The sequence below is a fragment of the Tinamus guttatus genome, unplaced genomic scaffold (genome assembly GCF_059628265.1).
Source record: "Tinamus guttatus ecotype Peru unplaced genomic scaffold, ASM5962826v1 Tinamus_guttatus_pri_ptg000423l, whole genome shotgun sequence".
In the NCBI taxonomy this organism is placed as follows: domain Eukaryota; kingdom Metazoa; phylum Chordata; class Aves; order Tinamiformes; family Tinamidae; genus Tinamus; species Tinamus guttatus.
The window spans coordinates 4,556,077-4,572,819 of NW_028288957.1; the positions used below are offsets into that span (position 1 = coordinate 4,556,077).

The 16,743-nt window shown below is 47.7% G+C and overlaps 1 protein-coding gene across 1 annotated transcript in view; it reads left to right on the forward strand.

Moving 5' to 3' along the window:
* The first annotated feature begins 923 nt into the window (after positions 1 to 923).
* The window catches only part of MOB1B (MOB kinase activator 1B), a 29,754-nt gene continuing 13,934 nt past the window's right edge, over positions 924 to 16,743 (forward strand). The window contains exon 1 of the mRNA XM_088531674.1: positions 924 to 945. Coding sequence (XP_088387800.1) covers positions 932 to 945 — 14 coding nt within the window. The 5' untranslated portion in view covers positions 924 to 931. The remainder of the gene's footprint in view (positions 946 to 16,743) is intronic.

The window sequence follows — 16,743 nt, forward strand, 5'->3', positions numbered from 1 at the left end:
CGTCACATCCAGAACACGTCTCCACGCAGCCCGGGGGCTGCCGAGCCGAGGGCCTGCCCCGAGGCGTCGCGTGGGCACGAACAGCATCGTTTCCAGGGACTATCCAAGTAGATATACGGGAATGGGCCTCACAAACAGCTGCCTAAAAGGCGCTGGGACCCCCTGCGTTTGAGAAGCCCCGTGACAGGCTACGAGGCCGGGGAAGACGGTGAGAGGCCCTTGCGCTCCTTCGCGTTGTGCTAGTGCCCGTGAAGCGTCCCGGGGTGACAGGCGGAGCGGTGCTGCCGTTCACCTAGGGACAGCGGCTGCCGGGGGGAATCTGCCTTGAGCGCTCATGTCCCTGCACCCAGTGGCGGTGCAGGGGTGGGTGTGCAGTGGGGGCACTCGCGGGGTGTCGCAGGGGGATATCTAAGGGCAGGAAAGTGTCTTTAGGGGGAGAGGAGGATCCGATGGAAAAGCGCAGTGTTGAGGGAGAGGGAGGATTTGGGGGAATGGGGGGGTGTTTGAGGGGGAGGCGTCGAGGGAGCCTTGGGGGGAAAGGAGGGTGTCTGGGAGGATGTTATGAGGAAAGAGGGGGGTGTCTGTGCGTGACAGGGGCTTTTGGGGAGACAGGAGGGTCTGCTCGTGGGGGCTGGGGGCTGTCCTGGGGGCACGGGGGGTGTCCGCGAGGAAGGGGGAATGTCTGAGGGGAGGAGAGAGGGATTTTGGGGAGGAAGGGGGAGGCGAGGGGCACACGCGCGGCGGCGGGGGGGCCGCGCAGACCTGGGCGGGCGGGCGCGATGGCGGCGGGAGGCGGCGGGCCCGTGTCCCCGCCCCGCGGCGCTCGCCCCGCACGCGCCCGCCCTGCGCCGCCGCCGCCGCTGCCATTGGGAGCCGCGCCGAGCCGAGCCGAGCCGAGGCAGCCGCCGCTCGTGTCCCCGCCGCCATCGCCATGAGCTTCTTGTTGTGAGTAGGCGCCGAGGGGCCGCCCGCGGCGGCGGGACAGGGCGGGCAGGCGGCGCCGCTGCTGCCCCGCGCTTTCCCCTTCCTCTTCCCCTGCCCCGTGCCGGCCCAGGGACGCGGCCGCGCCCCAGCGGCCCTTTGTGTCCCGGCGGCTGTTAACGGCTGCTGCCCAACGGCCACCTCAGGGGCGCCGCGAGGGCGTTTGGAGGGCGCGGGGCCGGGCGGGCATCGGCCGTCCTGAGGGAGGCGGAACGTCCCCCCCGCTGACCGGCCGGAGCCCGCCGTTTATTTTATTCAACTTAACCGGGTGTGATTTTGAAATCGCGCTGCTCCCCCGTGGCAGGACGAGGGGGGAAGCGCTTCTGAGGTGGCCGCGGGCAGGGGGAGCTCCCAAGGGCCGCCCGGAGCGGCTGCGGGCGACCCAGGTGCGAGCAGAACCGCCGCGTTTTGCTGCCTCTTTTTTTTTTTTTTTTTTTTTTTTTGCTTGGCGGGCGACAAGTGGCTGAACTTCGGTGCCTCCCCTCGGGAGCCGAGGCGAGGGACGAGCGGCGAATTAGCGCAAACCGGCTCAGCGACCTATTAATTACAGCGAAGAGGCGCTCCGGGGAGCCGAGGGAGATGCCGGCAGCTGGAAGAGGCGCCCTGGCCGCGCGGGGCTCCGCTACGGCCTGGGCCGCGCCGCTAGGCTGGAGCCCGGCGCGCGGGGCGGCCGCCGTGCGAGGGCCGCCGCTTGCGGGAGGCTCCGGTGGGCGAGCGGAGCCCTCTGCCAGGCCGTGCTCGGCCGAGGCCGCCGCTCGCCCCGGCTCCCCCGTCGCCGCTCGGCTCTGGCAGCAGCCCCAAGGGAGAGCGAAGGGCGGCCCCGGGGCTGGGGCCGGGGCCGGGGCCACTGCCTGGAGGCAGATACAAACGAGCATCCGCGGACGCAGGCGCCGTGCTCCTGATGAGAAGCCCAGCTGTCCCCCTCCTTCATAACTCCCAGCTGCTGCAGCAGGGATGAGGGACGGGTTTTGAACGCTGCGGTGCCCTGGGAGCTCTGCTTTGCAAATCAGGGAGCTCTGCCGTCTGTGGCATTCGGCTAGCTGAAAAGCATGAAATGTTCCACTCGGTCGAAGGCAGTAATGAGATACTTGTTTCATTTTCCAGATTCTCCTGGAAGCCAGGAAAGTGAACCTTTAGCTTTGCCTCCACTGTTTCGAGTAGTCCTGTTGGTTGGAAAATAGCAAAGCTGAAGTTACCGCATGGCGAAGCTAGACGCGTTGGCACAGCTGTTTGGGCTGTGGCTGGGAGAGTTTGGTGGCCAGCACCTTGCTCGTGTGCATTCTAGAAATCCAGTTAACAGATAATTTTTCAAGATGCCTAGTAGGCCTCAGGGGAGCCAGGGGAAGCTTTCTCTTAGTTACTGGCAAGTAATATGCATACATATATATATATTTAAGTATCCAGAAAGTTAGTATGACCTTTTCTCCAACATGATTTTCTCGTTATCTTCACTGAGTCATTCAATGATAGTGGTTGTATATGTTTACACTTTAACAGGCTCAGCTCACATTTGCATTCTGTACTGCAAACCCTACATATTTTTCATAGCAGGCAGGGTTTCCAGGGTGTGGAGTAACAGAGTTGTTTCTTTGTTCCTGTTTTCTCCACTTCAGGAATACTCTCGGCGTCGGTTTTGTGAACACAATTTTAAGCTCATAATAAAGATGCACCAGATTAAGGTATTATTATACACCTACTAGAAACATTTTCCAAGTTGCCGTGAACCTGTCACACAGGTTTGTCATCAGTAACTTGGCTGGAGTTTGTCGGTTTGACAGTCAAGTACAGTATCAGAAGCCATGTTCTGCTTGCAGACTTGCTTGCAGTCAAATAACAGGGCAATTGTGCTCAGATAACGTTTGCACAGGGCGCTTGGGGCCCCCCTTGAAAGCCGTTGCATGGTCCTTGTCTGCAGACAAATCCTTTGCTATTCTTTTCTGTTGCTAGGACCCGTGACATATAAAGCTACATGCAGTGGAAAAAAAAAAAAAGAAAATCAAGGGGAATCATTGTCTTTTCTTGTTATGGTTAACGTTATAAGAAGTCTTTGAGAGGAGTCGCTGAATTAATGGAATTTGATTTTGACAGTGATTGTCACTTTCAGCATCACCATTTTGTCTTTATGATCTTTTTCTTCCTTTCCGAAAACAGTTCTTGTAAACATCAGCAATGTTTAAACAGGGTGTTGTGAATCTTAAAGAAAAAAGGAGAAGAAGAAAAAGCACTGAAAAACATCTTCAGTTCCAAAAAATCTGTCTTGATAATTTCTCTCTAAAAGGAAATTACAGCATAGTTGCAGGTACTGTAGCTTAAATCTCCAAGGAAGAAATTAAAGATAGTTCTGGTAGGCGTGCCATATGGTAACATGCTTGCGTTATCCTGCGCTGGCAAAACTTACGTAAAAAGAAGCTACATAAAAATCAGTTATTTTTGACAAGACAAATTTTATTGTTGAAGATTCTAAAACCGTAGTTGTCTTAGAAAAAAAATAAAGGAGAGAGAGAAAAGCGAAGCAAAGGAAAAGCTGTTCTCCATATTCATTAATCTCTCCCATAAGCTTCCAGTGTATGGAGTTCAAGGAGTTTTAGCATTGGATTCGTGTAAGCAGTCACAGCTGACAGACTTCGTGCAGGGTAGGAGCTGGAGGAAGCAGCGTAGAAGTGCGTAGACGAGGAATTGCTGATTTGAGGAATTGCTGATTTGAGGAATTGCTGATTTGAGGAATTGCTGATTTGAGGTATGTGCACTGAAGCATCAATGCAAAGGTGGTTTGTAACCCAAGTGGGGCAGGACGTGCTTGCAAGGATCTTCCCTTCTTGTTTTGCCGTGTTGGATGAGCTGGGTGCAGCAGTTGCTTCTGGTGGTGCGTGTGGGTTATTTTCAAATGAAAAGCACGCTTTCTGTGTGTGTGAATGTGCGCAGAAGGTGCCATGGGGCATCCCTTTGTCCTTCCGCCTCTTCCGGATTAATCCCAAACCCGGAGCTGTTAGGCTTGTTTCTGGACCGAGAGGCATTACGGCCTTCCCGCTTCCCCAGTCTGCTTCTGCTCTTGCAGAACAGCGCGATTCCCTTTCGCAACTTTCCTGGGGCTTGACTTACTGCTGCCTGTGAAATGAAAACTGTGTTTCAAGTGGGCAGATTACTCTGCAGCCTTGCAGAACTGTTTAATGGCAGCTCTAGCCGGGAAGCGAGTGCTTTGCGAGTGCTTCTTGTCCGTGGTTCCAGCCGGAGACGTGGTATTTATCTCCCCTTTATCAGAGGCTCCCATGGGCGCTTCTAAGTGGGAATTTTGGTCTTGGAAAAGTAAAGTGTAGGCCAGCTCTTAGAAATGCACTTGTCAAATAATCAGATATTTTTTGTCACTCCATTTTTAAGAAAGTGCCTTTATTCCTCTTTACAGTTGGGTGTCTTTGTTTTTCGAATTTTGCCTGTTTGTTTTGCATTAGAGTATGAGGTATTCCTCCATTTATGACTTGACCAGTGCACTGCTACCGTGCAAGTTGTGTTTGTAGTTAAGAGATGAGAGCAAAGGTGCTCACCACAGAAATCCGCTTCCTTGCTGCTGCTGTTTAGCCAGCACCATTAGGGATGTATTTGTTTCTCTTCTGAAACGTTCCTGGCAGTGAACGGACCCTAAGTTTGCCGTAAGTAGACTGGAGGGAGACCTGCTGACTCAGTGCCGGGTTGTTGCTCTGCCTCCGCGGGTTCTTCACCTTGGCTACCTGTGGTGTGAAAGAAAAAAGGGGGCTTCTGTCCTTCCTACAGACTGAGATGGTGCTCGAAACAGCTGCCCGGTGTCACGTGCGTTTGGGAAGTTTCCTCTGCAGTGCTTGGCTGCCGGAGGAAAACTTTGAAAATTAAAGAATTGTAGAAAACTGGTGGCTTACAGCTGGAAAACACTGCTTTGTCTGTCCTGTGCAAGTGGATTTTTTTCCCCCTTAAGTTTAGGTAACAGAAACTGAGTTTTGAGAAGACAGGAGGATTCCCTGCAGGCAGAGGTTATACTCAATCAGTTGTTGCACTGAGCTTTGCAGGAAGTACTATAAGGCTTTTTTTTTTTTTTTTATTAACCTGCTTAAAGCATTAGTGAAGTTACTGCCTGTAGAAACGTATGCTCTTAACCTTGAAGTAAGTGTTAAATATTGTTCAAGCTTGTGTCACTCCGATTATACCATTAACATTGTGCTTAATTCCTGTGTTGAAAGGCTGGCTCTCCCGAGGTTTGCCCCTCGGCTAGCTCTGCTAGTCTCTCCCTGTAAAGGAAGGTTGCTCCACGGACCAGAAAGCTTCCAGAAACCATGGCAATGAATACAGCATGAAAAGTTAAATAGAAGTGTTTGTGTTCCCCCACCTTGTGCTGTCTGTAGCATGATTCATTTTCAAAATCTCAGCCTATCTTGAAGAAGCCCTTTAAAGTCCTTGTCACTCTGCTTCCTTCCATCCTCATTTATCTTCCCTGAAGACCTCAAAGCAGTTTTTTGGGGTGCAGTTTGTTGATGGGGGTTAAGTTCACTGAGGCTGTTATGCTTCTAATAAGTGGGTCAAGGAAGCTAAATCAGCAGAAAACTACTGTTTTTGTGGAGGAGGTAGGATTCTTGTTTTGCTAATGTATGTATGTGTACTGGCTCACTGGAGTGAGATGGGACTTGCTGGCAGGGTAAAGGAAGCAGCAGGAATGTGTGGACATAGCAAACGAAGGGGAGGAGGCTTCTTTTTTGCTGCTAGCAGGCAATTTGGCTTAGGTGCATCATCAGTGACTTTGCTTTTGTGCATGCATTACCAGCTTTATACAATGACTCTTAAGCAAGGAGTTCTTGCCATTCCTTTATCCATGATTTTTTTTTTTCTGGTGATTTTGAGGATATGTCTGCTTATCATGGTGAACTGACAGCTGCTTGAGAAAAAGTAGATCATCCAGTTTGCACTGATGAAATGCAAATGAATGGTAGCCAGCAATGCATGACTGCTGCTGCCGGGTTGCAAAACCGACTTTGTGCTGATTCCTGGCTCCTTGTATTTCAGGATGAATGAATCTCCCTTGAAATAAGAGCTGTGCAAGCCATGTTCAGGCTGCAAGGTGTTTGAGCTTGGAATTGCATTTTTTTTTTAAACTTTTGCACCAAATACCTTTTTTAGGGAACTGTGTAATTGCTGAGCTGAGCGATTACTCCTTTTCCATGTTCATGGGTGAAGTCTTCTCCATAAAGAAGCGTTAGTTTAAAATGAGGACAAGCAGTGAAGAAAGGCAGTGCACAGTGTGAAAGTTGTGTACGCTACACGCAAGGGACATCCGCTCTTAATTGCTTCCTAATTGTTTGCTTTTATGACGCAGTTGTTTTCCCTTGTTTGTCCTTCCCCGTTTGTGTTTGCAGTGTAAGTGAACCCGTGCGATTAACTCCTTACATTTGCCAGGTGAGAATAGCAATGGCACAAGGATCACTTTCAGGGGAGAGTTTGTGCACGTGTAACATGGCCTGGTTTTCAATCTTTAATGCCAGGTGTTTTGAGTGATTTTTTTTTTTTTTTTTTTCAAGGCTTTAGGTTTAACATCTCCTCATGTCAACAGAGAACTGCAGCAAGGAGAGCCCATGAGTCACCATTTCCCCTTCCAGGGTATATGTTCTGTGAGGGAGCCTTTTAAAAAGGATAAAATATTAAAGTTACCTTCTGGTCAACAGCTTGTAAACTGCACTTTTGTTAGTCTGCTTTTGTGCCCAGGGCTGGCTGTTTAATTAAATTGTTCCTTGATCTTGACAACATTCTCGCTTATTGTTTCAGGTTTGTTTTACCTTAGCGCTAGCCCTTTGTTGGATAATCTCAGTACTTTCTTTCTGGCTACAGTATATTGTCCAGTGCTTTAAAAGAAAACAAACAAGTCAGCTGGCAGAATAAAACCGCTTGTTTTCTGTAGAGAAGTAAATAGCTGCATCTGATCGTGCCACTCTGTCTTCTATAATAAACAACAAGAAAGATGTTACTGCCAAAGCTGTCAATAAGCCCTTGACCCACAAATCAACCTCAACCGCAGGATATGCTTTGCCATAGTTTCAACATTTGTAAACTAAGCCATTTCCTATTAGCACGTAGAAACAATGAGCATGCTGTTTGTTTGGCCTTTTTTTTCTTTTTTTTTCTTTTTTTTTTTTTGTGCTTAGAGGGGTTTGGGGTTATAGGGATTAAAGTGCTGCAGAATCTGTTCTTGGCTATAAGTGACTATTACTTCATTGCATTTCACAGACTTTTTTGGAATTCCTCCGCTGAGCTTCATGGAGCGGAGTTGTCAGGATCCTTTGCTTTGTGTTCTGTGTGCGCGTGGCTTTTCCAAGCACGGCGTTTGCGTCCCTTGGAGTCGCGTAGCTCTTCTGTGGCACGAGGGCCGTGCTGGCTCTGCGTGCTGCAGCGCCTGCCGCCCAGGAGGTGAGCGTTGCTGCGGGGAAGGAGCATCTGCAGGATGCATCTGCAGCAGTGTCAATGCCATCCTCTGCTGCAGGAAGATGGGCACTGGACTATGCAAGTTTTAGGGAGTTAGAACCTGTCAAGATCTTTCTAGCGGCTCTGTGAGGCAACTGAGGGCAATAAAGGTATTTTTCTTCAAGTTTTCAGGAGGAACTTTTCCAGGGGAAGAGGTCTGTTGCGTTATCTCCTCCTGGGAGGAAATGCCTTGGATTTGAAATCGAGTGGTCTCTACAATTCCCTCCAAAGTTAGTGTTCTGAGTTGGCTAGAAAAGCTCTGGCTGAACTTTTCTGGATCAGATTAAAGCAGATCAGAAAGAAATAAGCATAAGGCTCAATTATTTTTGTGTGTGTATACATGTGTGTATATATATGTATGTATATCTATATATATATATCTGTAAATTCCCAGAGCTAGTATGACAGTTAATCTGCATGTGAATGTGCCACATTCTTGCCCAGGCCACTGCCTAGGGCGATACTTTGGAGAAGGATTCTCAGGGATGGGAACAAGAACCTTGGATGGGTTGTCTGGAGGAGTATGTATCCATGCAGCTATAATCTGTTATTTATTAATAAATTTGAAATGACTTCTTACCTTATAATGCTACTTTTGTAAGTGAGTGTGAAGGGTGAAGCTGAAGTGCGTTGTGCGCCTCAGGATTGCTCTGCTAAATTCAAACTTTTGCTTCCCACTTACTATATATACAACCCGAGTCAGAGGTTGTCGCATTCATGCCTGTGAGACAATAGTTTTGTGTTAATAAAACAACAGCCTCCCGCTGTGAAATCATGAAGGCGAGAGGAGTTTTTCTTTGACACTGCGCTTGGAAACATTTAAAAGCAGCCACTTCTGGTGACTAGGAAGAATATTCTTTTTTTCTTGTGTCTTTTAGGCCTTTCTTCATGAGAAAGCTGAAGAAAACTCGCAACCTTTTGCTCCAGTTTCTCTTGTCCTTCAAAGCATAGACTTACATTGCACAGACAGAAGCCAGGGATCCTTTTCTCGTTATTCCCCTCATCCCCCTTCCCCTTCTAAATCCAGTAACAACCGTAGCTTATTGTTCCGAGTTTCCTGCTGTTTTTCTGTTCTGTTACATCTTGTTCGCCCTCTCTTCTCTCCTTTTTCCTCCTCCAGCTCACAACTGTTTCTGGGCTTAAATCCATTCTTTTTGTTATTCTGGTGTGTTGCCTCTGATCCTATCCATATTTCAGTTTAGTTTCATTTTGGGTATTACAGATTGCCCCTTTCTAGTCAGTTTTTTCTTTCTTTTTTTTCTGGTTGCTGATCATTGCACATCTTTAAGCGTGGGAGCTTAACTCCAGAGTTAACAACTCGTGTCTTAGGGATACGAGCACTTCTGAAGTATGAAAATGTGCTCCTTTCCTTGGAGGAGAACACACATTGCAAATAAGAACTCCTAATGCATGAGCATGTGTGAATATGGGACATGTTTAAGAAATAGTTTGTGATGAGAGAATGGAGGATATTTTTGAAAGGCCGTTAGCTTATTTGTTACTGCTCACGTCCATTTCTTCTTCCCGTGGTCCTTTGTGTTATTTCTGGACTCTAATGATCCTTCTGTTATTTCCTGAAACCGAGTGCCATGGCACCTATTAATCAATGTGAAAGTGTAATCTTAAGTGCATGCTCTGAGCTTTCTGTAGGGAAATTGCAGTGTGTTTTAGTTTTGCAGTGTTCGGGCTGTCAGCCTGTTTTGCGTGGGGGTGGCAATAACAGACAGCCTTTTACAGTGTGTTGGAATGACCCGCTCCGTTAAAATTTAGTTCAGTTTCTCTTTTTCTAATATTGCTTCTTTTTTCCCCCCGGTGACATTGACAGCTTATTCTTTTTTGCTGTTTTAAAAAGTGCTGAAGACTGTCTTAAGCCATTTTGCTAGTGTTTACAAAAAAAAAAAAAAAAAAAAAGATGCCCTGCTGTGATTTCATAGGTTGTATGACTGGATTTACTTTAGTCATTCATAAAGCATTGGTTTTTAAAAGCACTGATCAGCATTTTGGGAAACCATCCATGTTCTGAGGCACGTTCTCCAAGCACTATATTTGGTATCTAAGTAAGGAGCTAATTTGATATTAGAGCCAAGCTTTTATGACTGTAATTCGTCATCTCCAGCAGCCCATAGATTGCATTCTGACAAACGATGCTTCCTACCTTCTTCTTAAGTAGATTCCAAGGGTGTGACTGATAAGAGCAGATACTGTGTAGCATGGGTTAGTAATATCACTACGTGGAGAAAACAGAGCTGTGTGTGAGGAAACCCCTGTGACGACGGAACAGTGCGTCATGCGATCCAGCGAATGCCTTTTAGAGGGGGTGCTCTTGTCCGTGCTTTGCAAACTGAGCAAGGGTTCCTGGGGGGAAATTGCAGCTGGAGACATGCTGTTCATCACCTGCCCTGTGCATTCGAATCCCTCTTCCCTTGCGGTCGCTGCGATACTGAAAGGCTGGTGCTTAGAGAGGCTGCCCATGGTGCAGCCCTCCAGATTGCTTAATGATGTTCTCCGTGACTGTTCCCTGATGCCTGCTTAGACAGTTTAGTTTCTTCCTTTATTTAGGCTTCCAGTGTCTTGTCTTGGAACAAAATCAGCTGGGTTGTTAAAAGACAAACCCCCAGACTTTTATTTTTCTTACATTTCTTGTGGAATTTGCTTACTTGCATCTTCTGTAAAGGTGACTTAGTTTTCATTTCCGACCATCTGTGGACATCCGTATTCTTTGTTTGATTTGTGTCCCTCTCTTGTCGGTATTCACTTTGACTGCTAGGCCAGGGCTTGCATATTGTTGCTTCTCTCTTAGGTAAATAAATAAATATGTTGCTTCTCTCTTTACATAAATAAATAATCTTCTCTTTCCTTATGTCCTGCACGATGTTCATGTTCATCCTTCTGTTTTTTTGTGTTTCCATGTGTCTGCGTAGCATGTGCAGTATGGTCCTCACTCCCACATCTGTTACCAGTCATCTTCCCTCCAAATAACGGATTTTCTTCCAAACCAAACGTTTCCTTGGAAGCATCTGAAAGGCGGTTTTGGGGCATATCTTCACAATAGCGTGAATTTGAGACCGTTGGTCTCTCCTCGCGTTTTGCTCGCAGTCAGTGTCTTCATCATTCAGGTAGCAAAAGGGAGATGTGCCCTCCAGGGATTTAGGTTGCAAACTGTGCCCGGTGGAGTCTCTCTGCAGCCTCCCGCCGCAGCCAGCGTGTTGGTATTCTCAGTTAACACATTAAATAATCTTCCATCACGGACATCTCATTTTGTCGATTCCGAGTTTGTTTGCCACTGGGCAGAGCTGCCTCCTCCGTGCCATTATTTCTCATAAGGCAGCTCTTGCCGCGGGCTGTGCACGGCTTCCTTTTCAGCAGCCTTCCAGCTCCTTCCCGTAGTCTGCTCTCTGCAGCTTTATTGAGCCCCTTTTCTTCCAAGGGAATTGTGCCACATTCACTTACGGCTCAAGTAAGTGTTGGGATAGCTTTTTAATGCCGAGGCTTACATATGGGAAAGGGTAGGCTTTAGAAAGGAAGAGGAGTTCGTTTTTCTAATGAATGATTTCCTTGGTACTTTAAGGGGCTGAGATTTGAACCTTAGTGGAAACGAAACTTTGAAGCACAGCTGGGTGAAGTTATAACTTTGGTTTGAATTTGTGCTGTGCCCTTCCCTTTTAACCAAACTAATGCTAATTGACAGAAATAAATATTTCTTGGGGGAGAACGGGGAGTATTAGTGAGAAAATAGCACTATTTGGTTTGTGGAGAACTTAATTAGTGACTGAAAGGGTAAAGATATCAAACTCCTTCTCTGCACTTCTCGGGAAGAAATGAAACAATCGGAGAGAAAGGAATAGCACATATTTACCTCCTTCAAAACTGCAGTAGTCTGCCCTTTTAAAGAAGGGGTACGTGAATATTAGGTGACTGGAATACAAATGAATTTGGTTTGGGTTCTGTCCTGCAGCTCTGAAGCATGCGCGTGCACACACACATACACACGCTCAAAATGAGGGTTAAAATACTCAGGGAAAGTGGGGTTTAATTCAGATGCCTAACAGGCCAGCTAAGACCAGTCCTCAGTTTTCCGTTTGTAGTAAGATAAATTCTGTGAGTGAGGACACTCGTGTTTGTTTCAGGCCAAGCAGTGAGCACCAAGGAGCATGGAGTGAGACCTTCTGGGTAATCCTCATTGCTTTCTTTTAACAGATTTCAAATGGATTCAGGAGGAAGGTGCGTGGAGGGACTTGGGTCTCCATGGGAAGCTTGAAACGAGGGAACGTGCCCTGTGGGAGAGCATAGCAATGCGACAGTGATTCCTTGGCATGGGGGCTGCGTGCAGCGGGGCCAGCAGTAGGAACCCCGCTGCTACCCGCGTGCACGGCCTAGTTTTAGCCGTGCCCGTTGTGACACAGGGCCTTCCTCACATTTGTAGATGTGTTCTGAGGCTGTGCATGGAAAAAGAGGCCCGTGGAGAAGCGCGGGTGTCCAGCCGATGCGAGAAGGGGTCTGTGCCTGTAGGAGCACCCGACTTCTGCCAGATGGATCCCGAATTCGCTTCACTTCGCTGACTCCAAAATGCGCTTAGTTGGTTTTATGATGGATACTGCTTAGAGGAAGAAAAAGTCGATAAAGAAATGTGGGAGGAACAGGCCAACTGTGTGTGTTACAAGTCTGCAGCACGGGGTGGTAAGGGGTGGAACAAGCAGAAGCATTCCTTAAGGCTACCCTAAAAAAAACATTTCCTTTCCTGGATGTGAATCATCTGCTAAACTCTTGTTTGCCTGTGAACATGTGGAGTCTTGTACATACTGATATGGTATTTTTTTTTAAGAAATATTGATAAGAGTACTTTAATCTGCCTCCTCTCATGGCATTCTGAAACATTAATCTGTGAAGACAGACTGTTAATTTTCTAGGAGAAAGGAGACAGGTTTTAGTTCCAGCCTTGATGAATATGAAATCAAAATTCTCATGGAAATACTTGTTTCACTGTCAATACTTTGGCAGAAGAAGGTGCTGTTTCATGTTAGTGATGGAATTGAAGGTCACTACATGAGGTGAGGGCTTATGAACTAGACTGGTCTAGACTAGGTTGAAAAGCATACAGAAAATTAAAAGTACTCCCTGGTGTGGCAAAGAAACAGGGTGGGATGTGAAGGACAGTTAATAGTCTTTCACTGGAAAGAAAGACTTGGGCTTTTGGCTGAATCTCTAGACACCCAAAGAACCACTTGTCTTAGGGGTAACCCAAGTTGCTTTGCCAACATTGTCATCCCACGTGCTGGAAAATCAGGATATTGTCCTAAAACCCCCCAAGTCCCTGATAATTCCCTTTTTGGATTGGGATCTTTTTTTTTCCCCTTGGAATCTGAATTTCTGGTTAATTTTTCAAGTTCAAGGACCAGGAGCTCCTAAGAACAACCGCTGGCCCGCGGCCCAGGCCGCTTCACCGCGGGGACGCGGCAGCGCTCGGGCTGAACGCTCCAGCGCCGCGTCGCAGCGAGCAGGAGCTGCGGGTGCAGCGGGCAGGGGGTGGGTTTGTGCAGCAGGGCCTGGAAGCCTCCTGTTACTTGGGCGAGATCGGATCCATGTTCTTCAAGATGCTTTGTAGAGCTTCCCTAATTACAGTGCTACGGAAGGAACACGCTGAAATCTGGGAAGAAGAAACTTGACTCTTGCTCTTACTGGGTTATAAAGCCCGAGTTGAGTCTCTCGGAGCCCTCGTGGCAATAGGTGTGTTGCAAGGAGGGGCGAAGGGCATCTCTTAATAAAGAGGTGGCCTCTCAGCTACTGAATGTAGCTTTGGGCAGGGACATTTTGTAGCCTCCCTCCCCACCAATTTCACCATTTTTTAACCTTGATGTTTGTAATTCCAGGTAGTAAATCCAGCTGTAGTAGTTAAGGTTAGTCTTACGTCTCCTAAGAGCTGCTCCGGGAAGCATCAGCACTGTGTCATGGATGAAAATCTCAGGCTTTGTTTACTGCAACAAAGTTGATAACGAATAAACAACATATATTGTTTAACCATAGACCATGTGTTTGGGAATGTGCTTTTTCCAACCCATTTGTCCTGTGTTTAGGGAGAAAAAAAAAATCTAGTCCCAGAATTGCTTTCCAGCCACTACCGTAGATTTTTGGGAGTGCAACTATCATGTGTGAGGAGTTGGCAGGTCTTAGCTAATCCCCAGCCTGTCTGCTTCGGTTTGCCTCGTGATCTTGGCAAAGCCTGTGTTTCCGGAGAGTTGTGCTTACTACGGCTTAACTGTTTAACAAGTTTAAAAGTTAGTTTTTGTTAGAGGGAAAAGCTCCCTGGAAGCATGGGGCGCTTATTGCTGGCCACAGTAATCCCGTGACGAGGAATGTTAAACACACGGATGTTTTTCTGGGCGGGAGCTATGGGCTTCTGCACTTGTACATGCTGTATTTGTGCACGCGCGTGTTGGCTTTGGGCCATTCCACTGCATTGAACAGCCTTCCAGTATTTTGTAATGTTCACTTGTAAGCCAATACTGCGTCGCGTTGCAGCACCTGCAGGCCTCGGCGTTTGTCTTGGCTGCGCGGGCACCGCCGTAGCTCATTTGGAGCCATTAACCTGCTCTCAGGGTGATGTTGAGGGACAGCAGTACTGGGGGCTAGAACTGCTTCCCAGAAACTGCCTACAGGTGTTGCACAGCTGGGCATCTCATCCTGGGGGCCTTCTCATCCTGCTGGATGCTCTGCAGTCCCGGTGGGGTCAAGACTGGCAGAAGGGCTCACAGCTCCACTGTAACCTCTGTGTACAAGAGACTGAAACTTCCCTTCTCTCTTTTTTTTTTTTCAGTTGTTCTGGTGTTTGTCCTTAGACCGTCTGCGTGGTGGTGCTTCAGAGGAATGAGGGATGGTGGTACTTGCTACCGCATACTTGCATCGGGTTGTTTCCTCCAAGTTAAACGGATGAGAAGGGCTTATGTTAATGTGCAGGAGTTAGCCTGAAAAGTTACTGACTTCTGCTGTTGCAAGGACTGAAACGAGTGCTGCCTGACTCACGCACCCTCTGTCTTCACAACAGGAATGTTGTGACTACTCAGTTTTATAAACAGAAATGCTCAAGTTAAAGCTTGTCAGTGTGGGTTGTGAACATGTACTGTTTAATTTTTCCCGCTGTCCTTTTGATGCTTTGATTGTCATGGAGAAAAAGCCTTTAAGTGGTGAAATACTAATTTCTAAAAAGTAGGAAAGCTGAGGTTTTTATTTTAATTTTATATGGATATTTTAGCTCTCAGAAACCAGCATGGTTGTACTGCAATATGTCAGTTCTTAGTAGATGAAGCCCAGGATGGTTGTTTGAAGGCCAGAAACGCTGCTTTTTGGTGCTTAGTTCTCACCTTAGAGTGTTTCTGGATATCAGTATTTAGAAGAGGTACAGCAGGAGAAGGGAGACAAGGAGGTAAGGAACTAAAGTTGGAGGACCTCTCTCTGATAAGTTTGGTTGTTGGTCTTTGGCAATAAGTGTCTTCCTCAGCTCCCCTGTATGTAACAAGATGCTAATGATACCTACTTCAAAGATGCTTTGTAAGGGTTAATTAGTGCTTGTGAAGGCCTTTGAAGATGAGAAAACAGGAGCTGAAATAGGGAAAGTTTTCATGCCCCAGGTGAATGTTCTGTGAACTGTCTTGAGTTCTGCTTTTTCAGAATCTCTCAAGCACCTCCAAATGATGGTTTAAAAAGCTAATTTGAGAGGCTTGCTTGAGCTGGGCCATGGTGGTGAACACGTTTTGCAACCATCGAGTCATGTAGCCGTGCATGCAGAGTTAGCTGCCTGGACGTTCACTCCCCTGAGGAAAGAAGGAAAGATGCTATCCCACGGCCTTGATGACACATGCAGTTCAGAGGAATATATGTAGCAGGTTCATCCTAAAAAAAGGTGCCATTACAGCATATTCTGTTTGCTCTCCCCCAGGGCAAGCTTCTCTCCTTTCCTGTGTTTGACCAAACAGTCCCCTGCCGGTGTCGCATGCTGGAATCTCTAGGACCTGTAGCACTGCACTCCTGATTCCCCAGGGAGCCTCAAACACATGGGAAGAGCAGTGCCCTCCACCTCCTGTGGAACGTAAATACTTGGGATATTTTAAAGGGAGATCATTTTACCTTGTAAAACACGCCTGTTCTGTGTGTGATGTGCATCCTCTGCCTTGCCTTCCTCCACGTCCCCAGCACGCAGTAGGACATTTTATAAGCGTGGCGCTGGACTGAGCTGCTCTAATGTGTTCTCGGTAAGTTGTGGAATAGCTTGGACTGGCCTTCTCACAAAGGGGCGATTTGGGGGAGCCGCTGGAGTACTTTCCGAGTTGCATGGATTCAGGATGCAGCACGGCTGGGTTGTCAGCCTGCGTAAGGGCAGTGTTGGCTCCGACGCGCATCCCTGCGCTGCGCTGCCAAGCACGCTGGCTTCAGGGCCAGGGTTCTGCCTGGGAATATGAGCTGTGGTGTGCACGGCAGTGGGCGACAGCTTGGGTTATATTTAGTTTCTTTGTTTCTTAAAGGTTTGCCAGCACTCAATTTGAAGCGGGAGCAGGTTGCTCCAGGCAGCGAGGAACAAGATGCTCCAGGAGGCCCTTTTCTTCGGGAGCTGCCAATCCGCAACCCTAACGTGGGCCAGGCTGCAGGACGTGCGTCACAAAAACCCTCCCCGTCAGCAGATGACTAAATAAAATTACAGCTTGGGAGGCAGCTTGGTGTTCTCGCTCGCAGGCGCGTGGGATGGAGCAGCGGGAAGCGCTGCCGCTGCCCCGGAGCCAGCAGGAATCGTCGCTTTGGTGCGAGGTCCTGCGGCAGCGCTTTCCTTCCCAGTTTGCCAGAAGTGGTTAGTGTGGGAGAGAAGGCATCTAAGTGCTCTCGGAATTGCAGGAATTTTGGAGGAAGCCGATTCCTTTTGGAAGCCTAGGAACTCGTTTTGACAAATTCTGAAGCTTGTGCCATGCTTTCCCCGTTTCAGGTCCTTTTAAAGTCCAAGGAAAATGAAATCTTCAGGATGGTGTTTCGGGAAGATGGACTTTCCCCTCCTACATCTGTGTTAATTTCATGTTTCAAAAATGAAAAAGGCTTCAGGGGCTAACAGGGAAAGGCTGGTGCTGCTTGTGACCTCTGGGCGTTTTAAGCTCTTGGGAAAAAAAACGATCTGCAGGTGTAGCTAACGATATTCTAAAATATATGTGAAAATCAAATATTGTACTTGAGGAAGACCTGTGTTATCATACGACTTGAACAGCCACCAAACAGACTTCTTAAAAATGTACATTCCTCATTTTTATGCCCACGTAG